The 27,289-nt window shown below is 33.6% G+C and overlaps 3 protein-coding genes across 5 annotated transcripts in view; 1 reads left to right on the top strand and 2 right to left on the bottom strand.

The window, feature by feature from the left end:
- The window catches only part of LOC136029459 (ubiquitin thioesterase OTUB1-like), a 38,815-nt gene extending 31,675 nt beyond the window's left edge, over positions 1 to 7,140 (bottom strand). Inside the window, exon 1 of one of the 2 annotated variants that reach the window (XM_065707871.1) lies at positions 7,006 to 7,140. The gene's annotated coding sequence lies outside the window, so the exon portion shown is untranslated. Of the gene's footprint in view, positions 1 to 6,662; positions 6,753 to 7,005 lie in introns of those variants that run through there. The other variant, XM_065707870.1, reaches the window with a different exon arrangement.
- LOC136029458 (uncharacterized) lies at positions 7,088 to 19,442 on the top strand. Of its 2 annotated transcripts, none has more exons than XM_065707868.1 (3): positions 7,088 to 7,465; positions 13,892 to 14,530; positions 17,886 to 19,442. In XM_065707868.1, the coding sequence occupies exons 1-3, from the start codon at positions 7,231 to 7,233 to the stop codon at positions 19,322 to 19,324; spliced, it is 2,313 nt and encodes a 770-aa protein (XP_065563940.1). In that variant the 5' UTR covers positions 7,088 to 7,230; the 3' UTR covers positions 19,325 to 19,442. The 2 variants fall into 2 exon arrangements, with proteins under 2 accessions (XP_065563940.1, XP_065563941.1); XM_065707869.1 differs by having other exon boundaries at positions 7,333 to 7,465; positions 13,852 to 14,530.
- A 2,710-nt stretch (positions 19,443 to 22,152) lies between these two features.
- LOC136029727 (sortilin-related receptor-like) overlaps positions 22,153 to 27,289 on the bottom strand; it is a 92,960-nt gene continuing 87,823 nt past the window's right edge. Inside the window, 1 exon segment of the mRNA XM_065708233.1 lies at positions 22,153 to 25,376. Within this exon segment, the coding sequence (XP_065564305.1) occupies positions 25,321 to 25,376 (56 nt within the window). The 3' untranslated portion in view covers positions 22,153 to 25,320.

Genomic DNA, 27,289 nt, shown 5'->3' with positions numbered 1-27,289 from the left:
TCTATTATTTTTTTTTTACCCCATAAATTTGTTATGGTTGCTCTGTATGGGCTAGTAATTTTGTGTCCTGTTATAAAAAAAAAAAAAAAAAAAAAAAAAAAAAAAAAAAAAAAAAAAAAAAAAAAAAAAATCCAAAATAAAGTCATTGAACTTTTGTCACCTAAAACTTTGTTTACTCATAATATTAATGAACTTTACACTAAGAATCAACTTTTTATATTTAAAAACAAGAGATTACCAAGTTAGTACTTTCACATATAAATTTATCAATAATATTCTTTCCTCTTCTTTCAAATTTTTTTTCTCCATTAATAGCCCCATTTTTTTCTCTATAGCCATGATACACAAGGGGCATCAAATCTGGTATACCCATTTAGAAAAACGGTTAGAGCTTCTTTTGTAACTAGAGATTTTGCCACCTCTGTGTGGAATATTATTCCAATTGAAATAAGAAATTCGAGTCATCTGGCATCCTTCAAGGCAGCAGTTAAGAGATTTTTCCTTGCAAAAGAATAATATGTTTTTATGTATATGTATGTAGTACTATGTAGAGTAGAAAAGACTGCTACTTGCTGCCAACAAACCCTTTGGGGCTTCCTCAGCAGGTGCTGCAAAGTGTTCTGTATACATTTTTTTTTTTTTTTAGAATATCTTGTAGTAACCTTGTCAAAATTTTTGACAGTTAGCAACAGGCCTCGCCAAAATAAAGGTGACTGTCAAAACTTCACTGAACATATAAAGAGACCTATATCACATATTGTATTATAGAGACCTAGGTCACACGATTACACTGCATATGATTATTCAATTTCGTCCTTATACTTGGGGCAATTTTTTCAGTTTTTTGCTTCCACTATCTGAATAGTATTTTATACATTTACACATTTTAAGAAAGTTGGTGAGAAACAAAGAAATAAAGAAAAAACAATAGACATGTCAAATCCACCAGGATCTACCCACAAGTATTCCTCAAGTATTTCAACATGTGTTGAACTGGGTTCTGACTTACATTGAAAACTGGTAACTTTTTTGTTCTGTCAAATATGTACGTGAAAACGCTCCAATTTAAGAAAATCGGGGTTTTGCGCCCTTTTCTGATAAAACTACAAACTTCTAATCAAACAGTTAGATTTGTAGATATTTTTTCTACATACTGAGACCCTTTTCAAACTAAAAGTCTTTAAATTAAGCCTTCTGGAGAAGAAAAATTGTTGTTTTTCTTGTTTTGTTTTTTACAAAAAAAAAACTGTTGAATCATTGGTATCTTTACCCTAGTTGTTCACTTTGAACAGCTTAGATTTTGTTCTAGTTGAGGCACAAAGCTGTCAAATATATTGGTTTTTAGTAATCAAAAACAAATTAAAAATATCAATATTACTCAGTGCCATTCAACATTTACAGCCTTTCTCAATAATGCCCATGATTAGAAATTCTTATATGATTTTCTTACTCTTAGTTTCAATGCTTTACTTTGAACAAACTACTTTAAAATGTTTTACTTTTTATAATTAAAGATTCTAAAGGCATTAAGAATATTTGTGTTTGATAAACAAGTTCAAAAATATCGGTATTGCTGAATAATGTTTATCTAACATTTCAGAATTGATCTATAAAGCTGAATGCTAAGAGTTCCTGTCTTATTTTTCATAAATATGCTATTGTTTAGTGTATTTTTTTTGTAATAAATTTACTTTTTTCACTTCTATATACTTTTACTTTAAGTCATACTTATTTCATTATGTTTAAAAAAATGTGCGTCTCTAAACTTTGCTACAAATCAAAAAACAAGTCACAAGAGTATAGAAATATTGACTGTTTTTTTTTCTGTATTAGCAAAAGTATTGAGTTCACAAAATGATACCATTTCATTAAATGTATTTAAACAATTAAAAAAATCTTTTAACTTAAAGTAAGGAGCAACTTTAAAACTTAAAACAAATAGAAATTATTCTGTATATAAGGGGGACTGCCCCCTGCTCAACTTTTTGTTGAATAAACTAGTGTTAAAACATTCTTGTTCTGATTCAATGGCCCTAGTGTTTCACAAAATGTTCTTAAAGAATTTGGACAACAATTTGAACTTCAGAGTAAGAATTTAACAACTGAAAATATAGTGAAATAGGGTACAATATTTTGAACAAAGTAGCATACAGAAAAAGAACCAAACTTTAAATAGCAAAGAAATCCAATAATTTTTACTTCACATCCAGAAGGCTTTTCAATGGAAAAAATAATTAAGCTAAAATAAGCAAATCATATAAAGAATAAGAAATCAAAAACAATAAACAGAACCCACATTTGATAATTTCCAATATCACCATGCAAACAGCACAAATATCCACAACAGATTGATAAATTAGGTTATCTCTGGTACTGTTGGAGTATAAAACATCTTAAAACATTCCAATTTCACCATATTATTGAGTTATTAAGATATCTCAAACTGTACCAGAGACAATCTAATTTATCATTCTGTTATGCATATTTGTGCTATTTGCATGGTGATATTTGAAGTTATTAAGATGGTTATCTTCTTCTTCTGAAAAATGGCACTGTCAGCCTAAAAACAGTCTCCTTTTAGCTTCATCTAAAAAATTTTCACATGTTAATTTTGCTTCAAACTTATTGTTTTTGTTTTCCTTTTCTTGTTATGTTTTGTTTAAATTAGCTTAATTGTTTCTTTTTTTCTGTTGGTAGAGGCTTCTAGATGTGAAGTCAAAATATCCAGATTTCTTTATTATTTAAAGTTTTTTTTTGTCCACTGCTTTGTTTAAAATATTATACCTATTTTCACAATATTTTCATTTGTTAAATTCTGTAAATAGAAAGGCAAAGTGGTCTAATAAATCATCAACTTCAGAGAAAGAAGCAAGGGGTTAAGGAGGAGACAGCCTCCCTAATATAAGGAATAATTTTTGTTCAAATAGGTTTTAAAAGTGTTCCTTGCTCTCAGTTGAAAAAAACTTGGTTTTTCTTTGATTTATTTGCTGATTGCTTTCCAAATCATGCCCAGGTCTAACCAAAATTAAACGTGGGGTACCAACCAGCCCCTGAAAACCCTAATTTATTGATGTCAAAAATGTATATATCAATAATTATAAATTAACTAGTACCTCCATACTTTTTCAGTTTTCTGCTTAAGAACTAAAATGTTGGATTGCAATTTAAATTTTGAACAAAAGCTTGAATATACTTTAAGAATTTACAATGAGTAGTATTTTTGTTTCATATCAATTTACAGTTGGTCAAATAACCCCTATCCCAAAAAAAGGCAAAAAGGATTTTACTGCATGTAATTTGTTCCAACCAATAACAGTTTCTTGTACTATTTCTAAATTATTTGGGTTGATTGTTTTGGATGAAATTGTTTCTAAATGTTATATCCCACCCCACCAGTTTGGTTACCAAAAAAAGTATTAGCCAGGAGCATGCCCTTTTTGCTTTAATGAATGTTCTTGCTGATGTAGAAAGAAGTAGATCTTATATTATCCTATGTGCTTTAGATGTTGCTCAAGCTTTTGACTCTTGTATTTTTTCACAAGTTTTACTTGAAGCATATAAAAGAGGGGTAAATTTTTTTTTAGTAAAATGCCTTCTGTATATGTACCATCACCTTAAGGTAAAGTTAAAGGGGGGATCTTCCCTTTTTGATATTTTGAAAGGAGTCTGTCAAGGTGGCCTTACCTCGCCGTCTTTATTTAATAACTCTGTTTTACATGCCTGGAAGTCTGTTGATTTTAGTTGCATTTACTATGGATCTAATTTGTCATTAATGACACTTGCAGATGACGTTTTGAATTTAAGCCATACTTTTAGTGGATGTGAAAGCGTGTTTCATCAGCTTTATAATGAATATAAAGATGTCAGGCTTTTTTTCAATTTAGAAAAAACTTCTGTTGTGGTTTTCAATTTTAAAGAGACAAATGGCCCTACTTTTTTGTCTTTAGCTAAAGCTTGAGTCCCCCTTTCTCAAAAATTAGTTTACCTTGGAATTCCTATTGAAAAAAATATGAAAGAAACTGTTAAATTATCCCTTGAAAATTTGAAGAAAAAGCTGAGAATTGCCTATGCTTCAATTGTATCTAATATTAAACACATAGATAAATCAAATGTTGCAAAAATTTATAATGGCCAAGTTGTACCTCATCTCCTTTCTCTTTGTCTAGTTTGGCAGGTTTTTTAGTGAACCTTAGAAACTATTGGTTCATAGAATATTTTTTTCATTATGCTAAATTCCTACTCAGTTACCCCCCTTTGATTAGAAAGTTACTTAATGAATAAATTCCACCTAGTTTTGGCCATATGCATTATTGATAAAAGGCTACATGGTTTTTGTTCTTCTATGTCAATAGTATCTCATCCTTGGTCTCCAATATTTATTTGATTGTCTCTTGGTGTTGATTTGTGTATTTATTTATGTTTTTTTTATTGCTCCATTGTAAGGCTTTTATTCCTTTTTTGTAAAAGATAGGTTATAAATAAATTGAATTGAATATCTCTACTGCTGAATTTTGGGTGGACAAAGAGGGTTATTATTGTTCAGATGAACAGAAATTATGTATGACTTTTGATCTTCTATGTGGCTGAAGCCATCACAACCTTTACATTAGCATTATCTGATCAGCAAGTACATTATATACATATTTTAAAATATACTGATATATTTAATACAAACAGAAATATTACCATTTAAAATTAATGAAACAAAGTTCGTAATAACATTTGCTGCCTCCCAAATAAATTTCCTGGTGGGGCTCATAATGGCCTGCCTTGCCTTTTCCACCTCTTTGCTGGTAGGCATGGGAATATAATATTCTATGCTACATAGAGAAATATTTTAATTAATTCCTATTGCCCTCATCTCTTCCTACATTTATCTGAAGGCTTGTGGAGCATTAGCAGTTTGACCATTAAAATGTGCTCTTTCAGGCATTTGTCCCTATCCCTACCTACAAAATGAGTCACCATTCTTCATAATAGCTGATATGCAACTATATATCACCAAACATAATTTTATAAAAAATAAAATGAATCAACCTCTCAGAATTTTGAATTGATCCTCTTTGGGACAGAGTTGTTTGGTGCCACAAAATGGCAGAAAACAATTCTTTTCTGTGGCAAAATCTTTATGGTCACTTAAAAATAGACTTTTATTTCACATTCAAAAAAGCTCTCTTCAAAATTTCTAGGACCTTTGGTTTGATATAATCACCCTGGGAAAACATCAAAAACACATAAACATACATCCATAATCTTTCTTCTAGAAAAAAAAATCTGCTCAATTGTATGTTTTGTAGATAGGAGCTTGAAGTCACTACAGTAGGGTTAAGCAATTTTTACAAAGATTGCTTATTTCTTTGTGACCATTTCCCCTTTTTTCTTTAAAATCAGGTAAATTTTCTCAGATTCATAGCTTTTGGTGGGTAACAGTACACTGAATGAATTTTATGCACATTGAATCAGCACAAAAAGCCAATTCTGTTGATATGGCAATTGTCATTAAAATTCCATTTTTAGGTTTGGTGAAAATTGGCCTTATATTACTATAATAAATACTTATAGTTTGTTACCACAAATTATTTGATAAGAGTGTTTAGTGGTAAACAAATTTATTGGAATGTGTTCATTTTATTCAATTGAATTGGAATAGGCCCATTGAAAGAAAGAGGGTCAACTTGACAGCTGGATTGTAAATTTAAATTAAGTTTTTTTGCTATTCTGTACTTTTTTTTACATGACTGATGATACAGGAGATTTTTGCTTGAGAGGAGGAATTAATGGTAAAATTATAGCAGTTCATATAACTGGCTTTCCTGTAAAGTGAATATGCTACTCAATACCTTTTTTTATGTTCTTTACAGATATAATAATTGCTTCTACTGTAAATTCAGATTTAAGCACTTTTTGAGCTCTTCAAAATGATAAATTTTCAAAAAATTATGACAGTTCATAATATTGATAAAGAGCATAAAAAAGGCATCAAGTGGTATATTCACTTTATTGGTGAGCCAGTTATATGAACTGCTATAATTTTACTGGAATTATTCTGTTATGACATAGGTATATTCTACATGGCCATTATAAAAGCAAAACATGACAGGCATATCAGAATGATTTTTCAGCATGGGCCTTTAGAAATGTAAAGATTTTGGCAAAACCTTGCTTCAAAGGCTTTAGAGATCTTGGAAATCTGCCAAACTAGGATAGATAAACAAAGCTTCCAGGAATGAAATCAGAGCCTAGACTATCTCCTTGGAAGCTGTTTTTAAGTTCCTATCTCTACTCTACTTCACAATGTTTTGCTTTCATAACACAGATATTTTTGAAGGTCACTGCCCTCCAGAGGTAGAAGGTGTAGAGGTGGGTAGGGTAGCCTATTTCAAAATACCTTCCAATGAGTTAATTTAATCTGTAGACCCATCCCTGAAAGTTTTATTTTCCTAACCTAACCCCTTTTCAAGATAGAAAAACAAAGAGCTAAACTGGAATTTAACCTTAAGAGGAACCATTGTTTTCAAGTAGGCTATCGCTCAAGACCAAGCCTAAACATAACTAGGCTAGCATAGGGTTTATTCAACCCAGAAGCTGGATAAATCAAGATTACAGTAACTATGGTTGAAAAATAAATAACCTATTAGGAAAAACAATCTTTCATTTCTAACCTAGGAATTTTAATTTCTCACGTCTTTACAACGTTGAAATAACGCTAGAAGCAAGAAGAAAATGAAATCCTTAACAAGCTATTGGTGTTAAGAAGATTGTAAAAGAAAAAAAAAACAATGAAGAGTTAGTAATGCTTAGGAAATTAATTTTTAATTAAGAAAAATATCAAATTATAAAATTAGTTTTCGTAGTTTAAATGTTTTCAAAGCTCACACTTTCAGTATTGGACTACAATTAATCTATTAGTTCCCTGTTAGCTTTTACTAGTTGTAAGCTTAATATATATATTTTTGACAGGTTCTTTACTCTATCTGTATATAGCAGAAAAGTTTTATTACTTACTTTAATTCTTTAGCTTCGATCCCAGGCTGTAAATTAATAGGCTTCTTCCTATTGAAGAAACTGAAGGGAGAGTTTCTATCCCCTAGCCCGGAGACCGCTTTTCTACGCCCGCCCCGCTAGTTGCTAGGAGCCAAACCGCAGTTGTATCAAGCTTATCGAGTTATAAACCGCCTGTGATTCAGGATTTAAATATTCTGCGGGATAAAATAATCGTTTTTGATTAAAATGTCGAGAGATCCGGATAATCAGTTGACGACAATCTCTCTTAGGAGTCTAAAAAGTGATGGAATGGATTCATCAGAAACATTACTAATAAATGCAGCAGGAAGGATCATACAAGAAAATATACAACACACCTCATATGTGGACCAAAGAGGTCACGCTGATAATAATGACTACATGACACAAAGCGGCCCTTCGTATAGTGATCATAATGAATCTTTGTTTGTTATGCAAACAGGTTTGAGCCTTCTTTAAAGTTTTTGCGAGTTTCAAGCCGTTAAAGAAAATAATCATTAATTTGTCTTAGCTGGATTAACCAATAGTGTTACGCGGGTATTATGCTGGAATTCATTTCAAAAGGGGGGAGGGACTTACCCAAATTAATTAAAAAAGAAACATGCATGTCGTGACGAGCGCATGCTTAATGTCTGGAAACGAAAAGGCGATGGCATGATACTGATATGTGGTAATCAAAATCACGAATCGCAAATTATAAGTAGCCTATGAAACTAATGGCCTTGCCAAAAAAAAAAAAAATAAACAGTGGAAGTCAGGAGAACCTTATGTCAAGATCCCCTTCCAAACTAGCTATGATTACAACCTTTGTGCAATATTCATTTGAGTCCACCTTTAAGACCCTTTCCAAATATAATATTGGCTGTCGTAATAATTACGTTTGAGCAGTTCCCCCTTCCCTAATGCATGAGTATCGCAAGGCTAGACTGTATTCTATGTTGATTTTTTTGTTTTTGTTTTATTTTCAAGTTTGTGTTGCTATACATTATGAACCAACTGTTGATGAGAAATTAGTACACAAAATAATGCAAGTAACCCCTCAGTCACAAGATAATTTGTAAATATTATCGGTTAAGTCTTAATCTTTGCTTTTATTATTAATAACAAAGCAGAATTAGAAAAACAAATCATGAAAGAAAGGCAAACGACCATGTTAAAACCTTTAATTTACAGAAATAAATCAACCTAACAATTCAAAATTATGACGAACTGAAAGTACTATGCAGGCCCGGATCGAATAGGTGCGGGGCCCTCTCTCTATATATAAAATATATAATTGAAGTGCACCTACATAGTAGTTTACGTACGTAATGTAAAACCCCTCTAATAGCCTATAGATTGGTTCCGATTAAATTCAATAAATTTGACAAGAATTTGTTTAGGGTATCAGTTTTATACATCATGAAGTATATATTGTATAATAAAAAACAAATTAATTAATCTCATTCAGCAATGCAAACTTAAAATAAATAGATTCTTAATTATTTGAATAATTCACAACTTGTGCCTTGTCGTCAAAAACAGTTTGCTGTAAGCTTCAAAATTGTTGTTTCTTCATTTTGATACTAACGCAGGGCCCTTTCAAATACGGGGTCCAATTGGACCCAATTGCTCCAATCAACCTTTACCCTACCCTGGACTACTATGAAACCCAAAATGAACAGAAATTAAAATTAATTGGCTAGTCCCATAAAACATAAAGAAGCAGATACTGCTTTTGACGAATAGATGAAATTTAAACAGAAAGAACCTATAGATGGAGGTTCTGGGTTGATCGAGGACAAAAAACTGCCCCATTTCTGTGCTTCTAGTACCCTCCCACCTAAGGGCGCCGGCAGAAAATTTCCCATGGGGGGGACACTAAAATAGCAGTGCTGGCTGGGTGACAGGAGATATATTTTAGAACCTTTTCCGTAGGAATAATTTTATTTTTAAATTCTTTTAGGACGAAACTAAAAAAAAAGTAATAAATTGCACGCAAAATGAAACAAAATACAGTAGATTTTAACGACAAGAATTTCTGGTAAAGGGATCAATTTATCTAATCAGTAGTATATTTAATTATTATGCATTTAACATTAAAAGAAAATCAAACTCAAACCAAAATTACAGAAAGATTTATTGTTTCCGTAGACAATAAAACATGTAGACTTGTCTTTATGTAATTTCCGACGCCTTGGAATAGTTTATAGAAGGAGTAGAGATGCTCAAAAATCATCCCGTGTGCATACCACGTTTTGATTTTATAACGGCCATCTAAAATTTACCTGTTTCGTGACAGGACAATTCTCCCCCTCGAACTTGAATCCTTTATATATTCAGATATTTAAAAAAATAGAATAGCTGAAGAAAAACAAAATTTAACTTACTATCCAGCTGTCAAATTTACCTTCTTTCTTTTTGTTGTCCTATTCAACTAAAAAAATGAACAGATTTAGAAAAAATTCGTCACAAGAAAATCGTACCAAATATTTTGTGATAAAAAATTGAAAGTAAAAAGTGACTTGGGCCAATATTCACCAAAACTAAAAATGGAATCCCCATGACAATTGCAATATCGGCAGTATTGGCTTTTTATGCTGATTCTAAATACATAAAATTCTTTCAGTTTATTGTTATCCACCCTAAACCAAAATTCTGAAAAAAAAATACCTGATTTTTCAAAAAAAGGGAAACATCCCAAAAAAAGCAAGCGATCTTACTGAAAATCCCTTTATTAGATGCATCATATCAGAGAAACCTACCTTAGAGGTTTCAAGCTCCTATAATCAAAATGTGGAATTTCGCTTTTTTTTCAGAAGAAACATCGTCGATGCATGTTAATTTGTTTTGTTTTTTTCCCAGGAGGGATTGCATCAAACAGAAGGTTCAAGATAATTGGGAGGGAGCTCATTGAAACGTAAATTTAATGCTCTTTTTTAAGTGACCGTACAGATTAGGCCAGGGGAAAGTCTAGTTTTCTGCCATTTTAGGGCATCAAACCACGACTTGGCCCCAAAGAGGACGAACTTGCAATCAATTTAAAATTCTGAGAAGCTAAGTGATTTTAAGGTATCAATAACCATATTTTAGGCTTACCAGTTGTAAGAAAAGCAAAGCTACATGGGGGCAGTAATGGATTCAACTAAGTTGATTCGCATTATTTGTAATGAAATTAGGCTACTTTTCGGACCAGTACCTCAAATTATACCTTGGTTAGGCCTGGGTATGGTTCAGGCCTTGGTTAGGCCAGGGTATAAGAAACTACAAACAAAAAGAGCTTTTCAACTTAAATCAAGGAACAGATTTAAAACCTATTTGAACCGATTATTCTTTATATGAAGGGGGCTGTCTCCTCCTTGGCTCCTTAATCTTTACTGTGAAGTTTGGATTTTATCCAAATTCTTAAAGAAAATTTGCAATGGGAAAACAAAATTTTCAAAGCACTAAAAAGCTTGTGTTTAATGAGCAAGGTGTTGGAAGTGGGCAGTTCCCCTTATATTCAGAGAAATTTCAATTTGTTTTAAGTTTTAAACTTGCTCCTTACTTTAGTTAAAAAACCTTTTCTATTTGTGCAATTAAATTTTATGAAACTGTTAAGTTTTATGACTACAATAATTTTGGTTACGCAGAACAAACGATCAATATTTCAATGATATTTGTTTGGATTTTTATGGGTAATCAAACAGTTCGTGGCAACGAACTGTAAGTAAGGAGCAACCCGGCTCAATAGTAGGCTAACCGAAACTCTAAGAAACGTAATTTTGATACCAATAGATATATCAAAAGAATGAACTTATTATGCTTATTCCGAAAATATAAGTTACATTAAATTTAGTCTTACCTATCAAAAGCTACGAGCCTAATAAAATTTGTCTAATTTTCAAAAAGAAAAGAGAAACGACCCCCTAGAAGTCATGGGATTTTAATGAAAATCACGCCGTCAGATTCAGCGTATCAAAGAACCCTACTGTAGAGGTTTCAAGTTCGTATCTGCAAAAATGTGGAATCTTGTAATTGTTGCCAGAAAAAAGATCACGGATGTGTGTTTATTTGTTTATTTGTTTTTTTTTCATGGGGGAATGTATCGACTCAGTAGGCCTAGAGTGTTGTGAGAGGCTTATTCTAAAGGAATTAAAAAGTTCTAATGCCATTTTTAGGGGACCAAAAGAATTGGAGGGCAAATAGGCCCCTCCCATGCCACCTTTTCCCCAAAATCATCTGATCAAAATTTTGAAATATCTATTTTGTTCATCATAGTTGAAAGGCGCAATAAGTATGTCTTTGGAGATAAAATGGCCCCCTACAGCCCCTGGGGAAAGCATAAAATTTAAGTAAAAAAAAATTAAGTCATAAAATTTGCCAATCGTTTACGTATAGAATTATTTATCGGGAAATACACATACATTTTTCGGGTGGTGAGAGAAGGACCAATTTTTTTCTGGGTTGACTTTGCACGAAGTGAACTTTTCATGGAGAGGGAAGTATCCAGGAGGTGAACTTTTCAGGGGAAATATTACACTTGAGTGAATTTTTCAGAATTCCTATATGAAATGCCTTTATTTTTTTTTCAAAATGCTTTAGGGCATTTTGCCCCTCCCCACAGAAACTAAAGAACACTCATTTCTGAGAACACTCAGAAATTAAATATAAAAAAAAACAAGTTTTTTTCAACTAAAAGTAAGGAGCAACATTAGAACTTAAAACGAACAGAAATTATTACATATCTAAGAGGTGTTGCCCCCTCCTCAACACCTCACTCTTTACGCTAAAGTTTAAATTTTGTCCCAATTCTTAAAAACTACTCCTGAAACACAAGGGTTGTTTAATTAGAGCAATAAGTTACTTTTTTAACGTGCCCAAAAACTGTAGCGTGAAGAGCGAGTGTTGAGGAGGGGCAACCTTCCTTATATACGTAATAATTTCAGATCGCTATAGGTTTTAATGTTGCTCTTTATTTTCTGTTGAAAAAAACTTGTTTTTTCTTGTTTAAGGAAGCTTAGTGACAAACATTTTTCTAAAGGCAATTGAAAAAGTATGTCAATTAAAAGTAAAATGAAAGAAGTAAGTAATTACAAAAAAAAACACAAAACAATAGCCTACTCACAAAATTAAGATGTAAACTCCCTGCATTCAGTACTGTTGAGCAATTCTGGAGCGTTGGACGGATATTTTTTAACAATATCGACAGTTTTTAATTTAGTTATTAAACACCAAAATATTTAATACCTTTAGACTCAGTGTTTATAAAAAAAATAGTACATTATCAAAGTAAAACATAAAACTAAGGTTAAGAAAATCAAATAATAATTCAATATTTTAAATTTAATTTTGAATACCAAAAACTGATATATTTGACACCTTTATGCCTCACAACTATAAAAAATTAAATCTTTTTTAAAGTGACAACTAGATAAATACAGTCACTCTTGGGAAAAAAAATGATAATAAAACACAAAAAAACGTATCTGCTCAGGGGAAAAAATAAAGAAATTCCCAGCATTCCGTTCAGGGGAAACATTTCTGATTACAGTGGCTTCATATATCTGCTAATGGGTGCTCTTATACAAGCAAAAGTTGACGGCATACTTTTACCGAAATTGCCCCTTATTAATTTGTTTCCCTTGTGTTTTCTATAATTGTACGAACTTTCTTCTGTACTGATATCTGCACTAATTACTAATTAATAAATATAGGATCACCACGAAAAGCTAATTCTTTGATTTAATGTTATCAATGGTTAGGCTCTTATACTTTTAGTATTGACAAAGATTGTTATTTACTTACCATTATTACTATGAAGATTTTTTTTTTTTTTTTTTTTTTACTCCAACCAAATCATATAGAAAAAATGTTTGTGGAAAACTTGAAAAGGTTCACTTAGTCACAAATTAGAGTTTATATTTTCCTTATTAAGGGTAAAAATCTATTAGCAGGAAGCCAACAATAGGGCAACACACATTTTTTCCATGGTTTTTCCCCACTCTGCTCTCTTTGCTTTGGTTTCCTTATAATTCTTTGATAGTCCTAAATTTATTGGGGGACATGCCTCCCTGCCCCCCTGCCGGAGCCCATGCTCCCTCCCACCAAATTTGTGTTCCTCTCAGCCCATAAAGCAATTTCTGAAAGTTCAAGAATCAGACAATCTAGGTTCATCATTTACGATCACTGCCCTAGAGGCCGGGTAAAAAGAGTACTTAGGAGGAGCTGGCTGCCTTCCAATAACTTTGACTCATAAAAGGACACAAGAACTTATGTTTTCCTAATAAATTGAGTTTTGTCTCAAGTTTCCGCGACGATCATCTCTTTTATAAGAAATGGTCATAGAAAATAATTCATGGTCGGCACATAAAACTTTGCTAAGGTACTGCTAGACTGATGCCTCATATTTAAATTACTCAGTTTGTTTTAATTTCTGTTCGTTTTAATGTCATACTGAGTGTGTTTCATGGAGTTTCCCATCAGAAACATACTTCTTAATGTTCCGATATTATATTGGAATTGGTCTATCTTCTTGCAATTTCACATCATATTTTAGCATCTTAGGGCACCATGCCTCTCCCAATATTTTAGGACCATTGATATGGTTCGGGGATAGATCATGAGCGTAGTTTTAAGAACACATTGGGAGGAGGACGTCATGGAGTCCCTCAACAATACAGAACTATATCTAATCTTAATTTTAAACTAAGAATGTTGTCCGCTATTCTCACATTGCTTCTAAATTTTATCAAATTGATCTTGGGCCTGGAATGGAATGATGTCTTTGTAAAATGCAAAATAATAAGTTGTTTTCTATGCACTCTCTAAGCAAAGAAAGGTTTATAATCAAAGCCCTTCTTTCCCCAGATAGTTTTTGAGTTGTTCAAATCCAGCTTAATTCATTTAGATCCTTTTTGCAAACCATCACTCAATTTGACACGTAGTGACAAAAATTCACAAATCCAAGAACCGTCGAGCAGTGGTCTTAAATCAGACAACGAACAGATTGTCATTTATCTTGAAGAAGGAGAAACAAGCGATATTAAGTTAGAAAAGGCAGAGGTCGAAGTACTTGTTCGGCAAAATCTTGCTCATGTCTCAATTAGAAGTGGACGACGAAGTGAAGTTTGGGACCGTTTCGGTTCCATTTTAGTTGAAGGCAGGAGAGTTAAAAACTATGTTGGGTGTGTCCAATGTAAAAAAGTGTACTATTACGATAATTCCCATTGGTACGGCACTTCTACCTTGAAAAGGCACAAGTGCAGAGCACAGACGGACAAGTGTGACTATTTAGATGTTAAAATCATGACATTACAAAGGGTACAACCCGTTGAAATGAACCCGGTGCCAGTTATTGTTAGAACTAACACAGTTCAACCAGTCCAAGAAGTAACAAATGATTTGCAAAATTTTATGGATGACGATGTGCAGAGAACGTCTGCGACAGATGTCCAAGGCGAAGACATGCCGATTACTCCAGCTGAAGAAGAAGCATTGGAAGTTGAAAAGAAACTCGTGATTTTTGCAGCAGAAAATTTGATTACAGGTTTACAAGTCTTTTGTCCTCACTTGCATTCTGTTTGTAATCTCTCTCTCTCTCTCCTCTCTCTCTCTCTCTCTCTCTCTCTCTTTCTCTCTCTTTCTCTCTCTCTCTCTCTCTCTCTCTCCTCTCTCTCTCTTTCTCTCTCTCTCTCTCTCTCACTCTCAATCTCTCTCTGTTCTTCTGTTGTGTAAAATAACAAGATTCATTTAATAATAACTTACTATACCTAATCATATTATATGGATCGTATTATATATAAATATTACATATAAATTACATAATTAATATTTCATATTATATTTATTTCACTATATTTATTTACTTTTGGTATTTCTTCTATGACTAAGAGCAAATGCTGAAAATAAAATTGGTCTGAAAGTACGGCTTTAAAGGGGTGGAGTTAAAAATCTTGGTTGTTAAAACATCTTGCTAAGAGGACAAACAATTTGTTTCAATGACATTTTGGAAATAAAATATGGAATTCTTTTTTTTTGTCACAATCTATAAAAATTTCAATGAGATTTGGTTCTGTCTTCTATCATTTGGATGAAGTATTAATCTACTACTACCAACAACTTAATGCAGCACCAAACCACCTGAGGCCAACATGGCTACCCAAATCTCCTCTTCCATCTTAATCTGTTCAATGGCTCCCTCATTAAACCATCCCAGCAAGTTCCCATTTCCCCTAAATCTTTCCTTATGACATCTTCCCACCCCAACTAGCGACATCTTTATCTACAGCATCTTTAAGTCTAAAAAGTAATTTCATACTAAGTAATATGATACCTACAGAAAACAGGCTAATGTCTCTATAATTACCACACTCACTCTTATCACCTTTCTTACACAGGGTTTTAGTTAGAGTTTTCTTAAAGTCATTTGGCATTTCCTGTTTTTAAAAATCGTATTCATAATTTTTAATAACATATTTTTATTATTATGGATTATTTTTAATCCATAAACGCCATATTTAAGAAACTTATTTAACAGATTATCAGCACCTGGAGTCTTATTATTTTCCAATCGTTTTAGTACTGTCACTAATTTTTTCTCGAAATGTATCTTCCCTCACATCCAAAAAGTCACAAACTTTTTCATTCTCCTCTATATCTTTTGCTGTATCTCTATTACCGTTTAGCACATTCTCAAAATGTGCGTTCTATAAAATGTTTTCTTCCATCTGAGACAAAACGCTTGCGTGAGTTAATTTTGAGGAGTTTTTCCTGTTTTACATCACTATGTTCATAGTAGCGCCAATGACTTGATGATATGACACAACTCATAGTAGTTAAATAAAGATCAGACGCATTGGTGGTTGACTAAATAATATTTATTATAAATCCCCATTCCTTTGTTTTTCTTTTTTTTTAGCACAAATCTTACAGAATTCTTACAGTCTTATTAACATTTTTTTCAATAATCTGGATTGAACTTGGGCACCAACTCAGTGATGAAAGCTTGTAATATTTTGTGCTAAATGACTTTGAAAGATTTTGTAATGCAATACGAAAATATCTAGACAAAAATGATGAAAGAGGTTTTCAACTACATACTAAAAAAGTAACTTCAAAAATTCTGGCAACAGTTTCGCTGTGCGAATTGTGTGAAAGTTGTGGGATTTTTAGCCGATTTGTGCGTTCATCTCTAGATCGCTGCTAACATTTAATTAGAGTAGGTGATAACTTATTAATCTTAAATGGTGTCGTAAAAATGACAAAACGACACATCAAAATGACAAATTGTAGGCAGCGCAATACCGCTGCATAATTAAAGGGCGATGTGGGCACAATGTATTTTTTTTTTAGACAAGGGCACTTCCTATCGAAAGAGTTGTCGTAGAAACTGAAATTGTCGTTCTAAAAGGGCTCATTCGATTGGAAATTGAAGGGGCTACTACCCTTTTTAATAGTCAAGAGTGATCAGAGGGCATCTAACCCCCTCCCGACGCCCACCAGTTCCCCAAACACATCTAATCACAATTTTGAAATAGCCATTGTGTTCAGCGTAACTGAAAGGCCCAAAAATTATGCCTTTGAGGCCCCCTCTCATTTTCCACAACCTTCAGGGGAAGGATTGTAAGTTATGCCCTGGGGGTATTTAAGGTGTATATAGTAAGTGTGTGCTTATAAACTTCGGAGATCATTTATTGGATTGGTGACCAGACATGCTAGTGTACTTTTTAAGATTCAGAGTAATTGGAGGGTGGATACCCCCCAGATCCTTGGGTTTTCCCAAAATGCATCTCATAGGAATTTTGAGATGGTCATTTGTTGTCAAATGACCTGTGGTGGAGCAGTGGGTTTTACCTTAGATTGGTGATACGGGATCCATAGATCGAATCATGCTGCAGCAATGCACTGCAGGGCCGACGCAGAGACCTTAATAGTCAAGAAGCGTCGTTAATCTGATACAATGCAATACTTGCCATGCTCAGGCTCTGCAGAATTACAACCTAAACGCGAAAGTGTAAACCTTTTATTTTAATAAGTCTGCTCAAAGTACCATTAATAAAAAAACGATATAGTTTGAACAAAGCCCGCTAGAAGTTTCAGTTTTTTTTTTTACTGTAGGGGAATAATAAATTTACTTTTTCATTGACCCATTATTCATCACACGGCTTCTCAGTTGCCTATTGACTGACCGCAACATCAAACAAGTGGCATGAAAAATAACGAATAATAACTAAAGACCAATCATAGAATGAAAGAAGAAGAAATAAAGGAGAGGAAAAAAGACAGAAAAGAAACGGAGGGAACACGTTTGCAAGGGAGAAAACTAATCAGGTTTGCACGAGAGAAAACTAATCAGAAAAATTTACCGATGCTAGTCGGTCAAATAATATGAAATAAAAACCGAAATCATTGGGCTGAAGAAGAAGATGTCTGATTTTTCCCTGATTAAATACTTGTCAGAGTTATTTCAGTATACTTGTCAGTTAGCCTGTAAGATTGTTTGAATTTACTTTTTGCTTGTGTTTGTTTTTGTGACCCCCTTGTAATCATCTTTGTTCTGGCCATTCCCTAGCATTTTTGTTTATGTAAAAATTGTTACAATCCTGAACAGAGCGTGAATATATAATAATAAGAATCTTAGTTTTTCTTTCTTTTTTTTAAAGCATACTTGCTTTTTCTTTATGGCAACTAATTAGACTTTATTAAGCTGCAATTGCATATTCTTTCTGTAATGCCTATTGTTAGAGCATTTTTGGGCGTTGATTTTTGAGGGACTACTTACATTTTCTTTGGAGGGGGGGGGGGGGTATAAAATATTTTGATCTGTTCACCTGCGCGTTTTGGTTGTTCAACTTAATTGCTTACGTTTTACTGTGTGGAAATAAAAAACATTTCAATTCTAGGTTCTTTAAGTAAGCAGAAAAGCTTCCGCGATTTGATACATTCCTTCATTGAATTAAGCAGCACAAATAGCGTCGGTGCAGTGCGAGAGATTCTGCAGCGGTATGACAGGCTGGATAATGTCCTTCAAGTGCTTTCATCAGAGCAGCATTCACTCCTTTTACGGAAGATAAAAGAATCTGGTTCTCTTGCTCTGTCATTGCATGTTGACCTTTGCGGATCTTTAGCCTATGTTACTATGTGTGCCAGTGCAATTTCGTCGGCTAGGTATAGTGGTCTTTCGTATATTCCCTTACGTTTTGTCGCCCTCGCTAATAATGGGAATATACAAGAGAATGTGAAACAATTCTTCTATGAGGCAATAGAGAGCGAAGGGATTGCTGACGTAAGACGCGTAGTTATCACTAATCTTCCAGAATTATTTGAACGAAAGTTGCGAACAGAAAAAATTGTTGAATGTGTGCAAACATCTCTTGAAAACGTTGTCAATGTAATATTAACTGGATCAGGAAAGTTAGTCACAGACCAAGTAGAAGTTGCGCGCGACATCGCAGTCAAAGTTGAACTATTAAATTTGAACTCGAAATTAACCAGAGCTATCCGCAATCCCGGCAACAAATGGCTAAACATCTTAGAAACTTTGCAGGCAATTCTAGAAAATGAGGCTATTCTCAGAAGGCATTTAAAAGAATGCTACAAAGAAGAGTGTTTTGCTGGTTTTAGTAGAGAATCTGCAGAAGATATTCTTGATTTTTTCCAAATTTTCAAAGATGCGAGCAGCAAACTTGACCTGTCAATCTATCCAAATTCACATAGTGTATTTCTCTGGAAGCACAAATTATTGCAGCACTCTACTCCCAGATTGGGTGACTCCGAAATAAAAACAGAGCTGCGTCTTTGCGCCAAAACGGCCATTAAGAATCACTTCCTTGTAGGAAAGTTTTATAAAATGTCTACTGTACTTCATCCGGCATTCAAGAGTCTACGGAAAATGCCTATAGATCCAACAGAACGCCTAGAAATATTTGAAGAATTGAGACTCCTCTGCGAAGATAAAATAAGTGAGAATACCTCAGTTAAAGGAAGAAAGAGAACAAATGAAGATTTCGAAGAATATTTGGACAGCCCTATGAAAGCTGGGAATAATGAATTTGACCGGTACCTTAGTGAAGAGGCAAAATTAGTTTCTACAAGTGGATATCAAGTGTTGGACCATTGGCGATGCAGAAAGGATCAATATCCAGGCTTATACCAAATAGTGACAATGCTCTGGGCCTTACCCACCATGGCAATCCCAATGCCAGAGCAATTGAAACATTGTAAGCGAAATGAGAGTTACATTATCAATATGTTTACTTTATATTTATCTCGAAAGCTAGATGTGTGTCAGAATGGTTGGCAATGTTCCACAGTAGTAAATTCAAATGATCACCTGCAATAATTATCCTTGATTTCTTGTATTCTATCATGTTTTTTTGTGTTTATTTATTCGTGTCATCGTTGTTTTTACTTTTTAAATTTTCTTTACTTTTGTTTGTGTGAGCATTAAGCTTTTTTTTTACAAATAAAACGCTGTCGAATCCATTGCCCTTGAATGCAAAAAAAACATTCTGGCAGAAATTTTAGGAGCGTTTTCAATTGTCTGCTTCCATTTTACCTTCGACAATGTGAGACTTAACTATTAATTATAGAATTAAGTGATTTGGTGACTTTTGACTTGACTGGAAGTGAGAGGATGTCAACATTCAGAAATCATGTACATCAAAAGCGTTCCAAGCGTTGCGGGGGACTGTGCAATGCCTGAAAGACTGCTATGCGCAGCGAAATCGGTGCTCTGAGATGTACACCAGATGGCAGAAAGTGGGGGACCCCTTGGGTGGGAGGGGTTTCATCATAGTTTAATGATGGCTTGTCCACTTCAAATGATCCTTAATGGATGCTTAAATCGGTATCCAAACCCTTTCTTTCCTCCGGTCTGTTAAGCTAACATCTTTTTTGAAATTCTTCGACTCTTTTTTTGCATTTTGAGGCTGCAAGACCCGAACCCAGGGTTGTTCGGCACTTATAAAATTTGTTTTCTGTAGTTTGTCAAACGTATATGTGTTTTTATTGGTTGAAAATTTCACACGACAAATCGTCCATAAATATAATCACACCTGAGACTGGATAAAAGTCTCATGGCGTGCTGGGTTTGGAAACCTTTGTCCGAGGGACACGGGTTTGATCCTTGGCGAGGTATGGTATTTGGTTTAGAACGGGAGTTAGTGACGTGACTCTCTAAGCTCAGCGAGAGTCGACCCAGCTCTAAATGGGTACCTGGGGAAGGTAAGCAGGATGGGTGTGCGAAAGTGTAAGATGGCTGTCCTCTAACCCTCCATTGTACTTCCTGGCCAAAGGGCTATGAAATGGAGATCAGCACCATCGGTTTGGATCTTGAGGATCTAGTGCTGTAATACTCACTCACAAACTATACTGGGTAGAAGGTAAGAATGGCCAAGGTTTATGTGAAACTTCACATGGACATTTACAACACCTCTCTTTATTAATTCAACTTTCGGTGTTTTTTTTTTGTCGGCTGTATTTTTGCATTTCTAAAGATTGACAGGGTCACGCGTCAGTTTATTGCAAAATTCAAACATTATAGTCCCGCTGACCACTTAACTCCATTTTGTCCTGGCAGTTTCTGGTTAGTCATATAGACTACTGACGAATTCTGTATCCTCTATTCTTTATAAGGTTTAATATACCCATTATCAAGTATCTTATGCATTGGTATCATTTTCTGAATAAGGTCGGATCTAATGAATTTTTTTTTTATCAAAAAGTAACAGATAAACCTTTTTCCTGTGTGGGGCCTATAGTATTTGTAACTCTGGTATGTGGTTAATCCAGCACAGCTGTTAGGTTAAACACCCTTAACAAAAGTTTCAAATCACGCTTCAAGGATTTGGATTGACAGTTGAAACGATTCAGAGTTAACAAAAAATGAATTTTGGGTCGTATTCTCACATGTTTCAACTTCGATGCGCATAGTGTTTTTCGATTTGACTCTGAGCCCCTCTCCCCCTCAATTTAAAACTTAGGGTTTACTTGACCTTTCCCCTGAAACCCTTCATGGAAGGTTCAACTCGATCCTTGAGTCCTTCCTAAGAAACTGCAGATAGCACATTTTAAATCCTGGATGCACGTAACATTTTTCGAGTTACTCAGATATGTGGGTAATTTTAGGCGTATACTCTTTGGAAACCTTGGCCTAGAGAACGACCCCTAAGACTTCTAAGCTGATTACACAACCAAGACTAAGTGTGCTTACTTTTTCTTCTAACAAAATACATTTTAAAAGATTTCATTTTTTTGACTTATATAAATAAAAAATATTAACACGTTAAGGAATAAATATCAGTATATGCATGTCAAACTTACAATCCATGGTCATTTCTTTTTTCAGTAAAATTCAAATTATGTTCTGGTCTTGGGAAGGCATGGGGGTTATCAACCCGACTCATGTTAATTGTTCCTTGTTTTTAGTTGGACTTGGTTAATTCTCGTAATTTCTGTTCGATTTTGGTTTCATTTACTTATTGATTGTAATTTCTGGTAGTTTTACACTTGGAAGATTATTTGACTTCATTTATGCTCAACTTTGGTTTATTAGAGCTCTTTACTTTGATTTGAAAAACTTGTTTTGTGGAAAAAGTTTTTTAGATTAATACTATACAAGAATAAGACCTTCGCTAAAGTTTTCCAAATTTATTTATGTTCTTTTTTATTGACATAGTCTTTTTTACGGAAAAAATATCTTATATCTTTGGCTTTTTTTCCTATAAGAATCCGTAGTTTGGCTTGCTATTTGTTTGTTGGAGATTATTTGCTATCGGTTTGTTTGGTTCATAGTCTTTTTCAACAATTTTTAATCCTGACGCAAATAGTAGTGTTTAATTTAATACCTCTTCAAGTTAACCTTAAAAATAAAACTTGATACCATTCGCAAAAAATACACTTAATACCTTCACCTTAATACACTTAGCTTACGTAGCAGCAACAGTTGTAGTAGCTGTATAGGCGTAGGACCTTTGGTTTCTACAACATACCCCTCAACACACGCTGAAAGTTTCAACTTCATACCATCAACCGTGATGGAGGGCAATTAGCCCCCCGTAACGGATTTTATATGATCACGAATTTGGATTTATTATGACAAGCAACAGAAAAAAAAACAACCTTGGCTATACTCTAACACTAATGATGATAAAACGCTAAAGAGTGTCATAACAAAATCATACTTTAATAAATATATATATATAACCACTGTTCAATAAAAAATAAATAGAAGACACTAAACCCTCTTATCCGTTTTTCATTCCGATTACAGTTACAAACAAGAATAAATCAGCTTAGCTACCTAAACAATAAAAATCCTTAAATACAAAAAAAAACACGCAAACATTGTATCATTAAGAAAAATTAGCCAAGTCATATTCCTCAAAATTTAGGCAGGTAATTTGTTTTCATAGTGCCGGAGGACATTTTAGTCTTCGAAAAAGTTGAATGTGTTACTATAATTATATATTAGCCAATCAAATGCCAAATCGACAGGGTGCGTAATACGAACAAGTAAAACCAATAAAAAATGAAGATAATAAAACGCTAAAACATTATCATGATAAAGTCATATTTTTATTTTTTTCATAATTAAACCCATAAAGACATACTAATGAAGATAAAAAAGTGAAATAGTGCCATGATATAATAATGCCTTTAATCAATCTATATACCCAGTATGATGACAAGACTAGTTATTTGATTAAAGCCCTTACAAGGGTATTCCAAAAGTTAATTAACCTAACTAGTAAGTCGAAAAGCCACATTCAACAATAGAAATGATTAAAAAGACGTTACACTATTGATTTGCCCAGAAGAGAGGTTTAAAAACATCTTTAATACTGTGTGTTGCCGTAGGCCGACATTTTTTTCTTTATTTTAATGAGTAAGGAAATTCGGTATTTGTATGCTTATGATTATTATTCGTCAAAAGCTTGATAATGTGATAAAGTTTTTAGGCTAATAATAAATTAAAATGTTTTTAGAATGATAATATCGCCCATTATTCCACTATTCCTTAATTATCCAGAGTTTCCCAAAAGACAATCGAGTTTTCCAACATCTCCAGGATAATGACCGTTAGCGAGAATTAGCGATTTTTCTTCTTCCTAATGATCAAGAAAATTCGGCTGGTACTAAATGAAAAATTGGTGGATGAGAAAATAGACGGAATAACTCTAAATCTAAAAACAAATTTCATGGTAAACTTGAAATTGACCATTTGAAGTCATCACCTTTTGATGCAGGTTACATTTACCTAATGTAACCTGCCTAATTAGGTACAAATTAGGTATAATATACATTATACCTGATTTGGACTGTAGACTGATTCTTGAAAATTTCAATTCACTTATATTTACCATGCTCCTAGATTAAGTCAAAGACCCCGTGTTAAAAAAATCAAACCCTTTGGTCGAATAACCAGTTTTACCATCTTACCATGTTTTATCAATAAACCAACTTAACTACCAAAACAATAAAACCAGCTCAAAATACGAAAAGGTACAAAAACTTGATAACTGAGTATAATTAGCCCAGTTAACCCCCAAATTTGGCAGATATTTTTTTTTTTTATGCAAGTGGGGTTCTAGTTTTCGAATAAGTCAAATTTTCTAAATATGTGTGGAACCATCACCAAATGGATCGAGTCCATATAAGAAATTGGCTCAAGTCCACGATCAAGTCTACAGAAGAAACCACTAGGATTTTAAACAAGAAGACACTTTACTGGTTTATTTCTTAATAAAACAACAATAAGGTTTTAACAAACTAAGGACTCTGATTTTAGTAGGTTGATTGAGTGATCAGTTTCATATTAAATAAATAACAAGGACAATAATGCTTTTGATTATAATAAGACCAATATAATAACCAATATAAAATATTCCTAAATCCGTGTCCCTCCAATTTGAATCTTGTGAAAAAAAAATACTTTACGCATCAAAGCCCCTTTTTTCCATAGGAGCATGAAGTTAGATTTAACCACCAACAATCGGTTCCATACTTCAAAAACTTTGTTAATAGACATTTATCCGTGTACCCTATTGAAACCAATCAGTCCATTATAACAACATAAGAACTTGGTTCCAAAAATTATTTAGCATCCAATGCCAATGTGTCACAACCCGCCCAGTAGTAGTCCTTATTCTACAGAAATATCAGTATTAACGTTAAAAAAGGGGATAAAAAGAGACTGGGTCTATTCTTTCTTTAAATGTTGACAATTAAAACTTTAAAAAGGACAATTAATAGATTTGGCATCTGAGAGGCGGATATATAATATATACGTAGCGGTGAAAAACCAAAATTGGAGAATGTCAACATTCACCGGTTGAATGTCCAAAATTCCTTTTTCTCTGCTTGGTTTCAACCAGCTTTGTCAGTCTTATGCAAGGTTCGATGCAAGGTTGGGTTAGGCTAGGTTAAATTAGGTTATTAATCTCAGAAATGGGTTAAAAACCCATTTGTTATTAGCCTAGCCTGTCACCATCAAACCTTGCATAAAACTGAAAAGCTGACTAGATCCAATGAGAAAATAGAAGTAATTTCGGACATGCGCCGGTGAATGTCGACATTCTCCGATTTCGGTCTTGAGCAATAAACTTGACCCGCTGCATAAGCTTGAATTGCAGGAAGGTGTTTGTGATTAGACATTTTTAAGTCAGGATCAGCTTTCTAATAAACAAATCCATCAAATATTATTTTCAGACTTAAATATGTCCTATTTTCAACTGATTGTCAGGTGACATATCTGAATCTTGACAAATTACAGAAGAAGAATGCAAGGCTAAATAAGTTCGAGGCGGGTCTTTCTCGAATTGCATAAAAAAAGTGTCTAGTCATTTTTCAAGTTTACAAGCCACATTTGAAAAGCAAGTGTTTTTTTTTCAGTTTAAACTAACCTTCATAATTACATGTAGGTACAACAACTTCCACAGGCGTATGATTTGGCAAATTTTCGATTGACATTAAAACAGAATAAAACATGGCAATTTTCACTGAAAACAAACAATTGAGCTACCATTTACGTTTACATATTTTAGGCTGGATTCGTCCTGGTCCTGATAGAACTACTAATAAATAATTCATTTAATAAGCAGAAATTGGAAACAAGGCAAGACAAAATGAAAACAAAGTAAAGAAAACTAGAAAGGTGAATAAAATAGTTTGATTATGATGAAATTAAAAGACAGCAGCTAAAAGCACGACAAACACTTATCAGGTAAAAGTATTGGACGTGTCAATTCACAAAAATACAAATTAGTCAATACGAACGGATTATATATTCGGATACGATTGAAAATCACAATGTGTCAATCACAACACGTAAACTTGTTAACAGGCAACCAAAGTTTGCTCATCTGACTGAACTATCGGATAGTCATCATCATCTGTGAAAAGAAAAACAAGATTTTAGAATGGATGTGAACATGTATGACTGAAGGCCTAATCACAATGAGATTTAACTAGAACTTTTTGACACTTTCTTTTTTTTTTTGGGGGGGGGGGGTTAGTAATTGCTGGTAGGTGGTTCAGAGACAACAACTACTTTGGGGCAACTGAAATTAAGATAGCAATATTGACAATGTAGAAATTGCCAATTTACAAACTTTTCCGATGCGAGCACTTTGAAATAGTAATCTTTCTCGAATTCTAATAGACTGTGATTAAATTTATCTCCATTTAAGTTAAACACATTTTCAAAAGCTAACAGCTGGTACATTTTGCTATATCCCAGACTCAATTCTGAGTCACACTTATAAACTCTTAACAAATGCAGAAGCCTACGACTAACTCAGGAGTCCGGGATTGAATACCAACCCAAATTTTTTTTTTCGCTTTCACTATATTCATCCTTTTGTCCTCCCTTCTAGCTTAACAAATTAGTTCCCATTATTTATCTTCAAATATTTTCAGCTTTGGAGTTGGCAGATTCCGTTCTAGTCCCTTATTAATGACTTTTTTGCAAAATTCAGTTCTGTGTATGGGGGTCTTAAAAAAACATCCGTATGCATTTTTCTGCAGTAGAATTTAAAAAGAAAACATGTGTCAAAAAATAGCATAAAATATGCTACCAAACAGCTTAAGGATGTGTAACTTTCCTTTGGTAGTTGTAGCTGAGAATCAATAGATTGATTTTAGATTTATTCACACGAAAGCACTAATGGGTGATGGTGACAACAAACAAACAAACACAACAAACAAACAAAAATACAACAAAAAATGCCAACTGAGAAAACACTAAAACTGATTGTTAATGTTTTATGTTTTTCGGACGAAAAGTATTGCCAAAATTTAAGTAGTTAGTTTGGCTTGTTCACTTTCAAGGTTTGCCGTGGCACCACTGACGAAAATATTACTGTACTAACTGAGTCTCACTCAGACTAATTGTGTTGCGGAGCAACACTACTGCTTTCGTAGTTTTTTTTTTTTTTTTTTTTTTTTTCACCGTGATCAGCGACCTGTAGCTCCGAGGTGGTAAGAGTTAAAAATTTGAGATTTTTCAGAGGGAAGGGAAACGTGAAACAGAGTAAAAAAGTTCCAGAGAAGTTCCTAAAATTTCTAACAGTTTTCCATAAAAAAAAAATAAAACCGTTTTTTTCTTAGAAACTCTGCGTTCGATGTTTGGCGTCAAGTTAAGACGACCCTAGCTTCGGAAATAAACTTGTTAGAAATACAGTTATGCTGAACTCATGTAGAACTTTTATTTGTCTCTTCGAGAACCGGAGCACAAAATTCCGTAGCTCTTACAGATTTCCCGGAAATAATTCCGGAAAAGTCCATCTCGTTCCGATTTTTTTTTGGAATTTTCTCAAATTTTTGATTTTGATGTTTCTTATATTTTTATCGAGTAGTGCTATGAAAAGTACGCAAGAAGAAGTGAAGTGTTCTATATACCAAGTTGCTTCGTTCTCTAAGAAATAATTTCCGAAGTTTCGACGTTCTAGAGGTAACTTCTGTTCTGGACCAGCTAGAATTTTTTTTCCAACGCGGTTCGACAGGTCTCGATCTACTAACAACTGGAGCTTACAATAGTTTCTCCGAAATAAAATTCCTTCTTTGGGTTTTTCTATTTGGAAGTTTTGTCATGCCCTCGGGGCAATTTAAATTTTTTGGTGAATTTGGTTTGTTTTATATTTTCTTGGCTTAGACCATCAAAAGTTAAGCAGAAAACTATAAGACGTTATTTCCGTATCTCTTTCAGATTTCCCGGAAATAATTCCCGAAATGTGCGTCTCGAAACATAATACTTCGAATTGGCGTCACTGTTGCTCCGCAACTGTGTCCCGTAGGGCACAGTTGC

This window comes from Artemia franciscana, chromosome 7 (genome assembly GCF_032884065.1).
Source record: "Artemia franciscana chromosome 7, ASM3288406v1, whole genome shotgun sequence".
In the NCBI taxonomy this organism is placed as follows: Eukaryota; Metazoa; Arthropoda; class Branchiopoda; order Anostraca; family Artemiidae; genus Artemia; species Artemia franciscana.
The sequence above is the reverse complement of the archived record's forward strand: the minus strand, read 5'-3'. Positions and strand labels throughout refer to the sequence as shown.

Coding starts and splice junctions, on each gene's coding strand:
- LOC136029458 (XM_065707868.1), top strand. CDS start 7,231: ATGTCGAGAGATCCGGATAATCAGTTGACGACAATCTCTCTTAGGAGT. Junction 7,466..13,891: donor TTTGTTTGTTATGCAAACAG/GTTTGAGCCTTC, acceptor TAATTCATTTAG/ATCCTTTTTGCAAACCATCA. Junction 14,531..17,885: donor AGCAGAAAATTTGATTACAG/GTTTACAAGTCT, acceptor TTTCAATTCTAG/GTTCTTTAAGTAAGCAGAAA.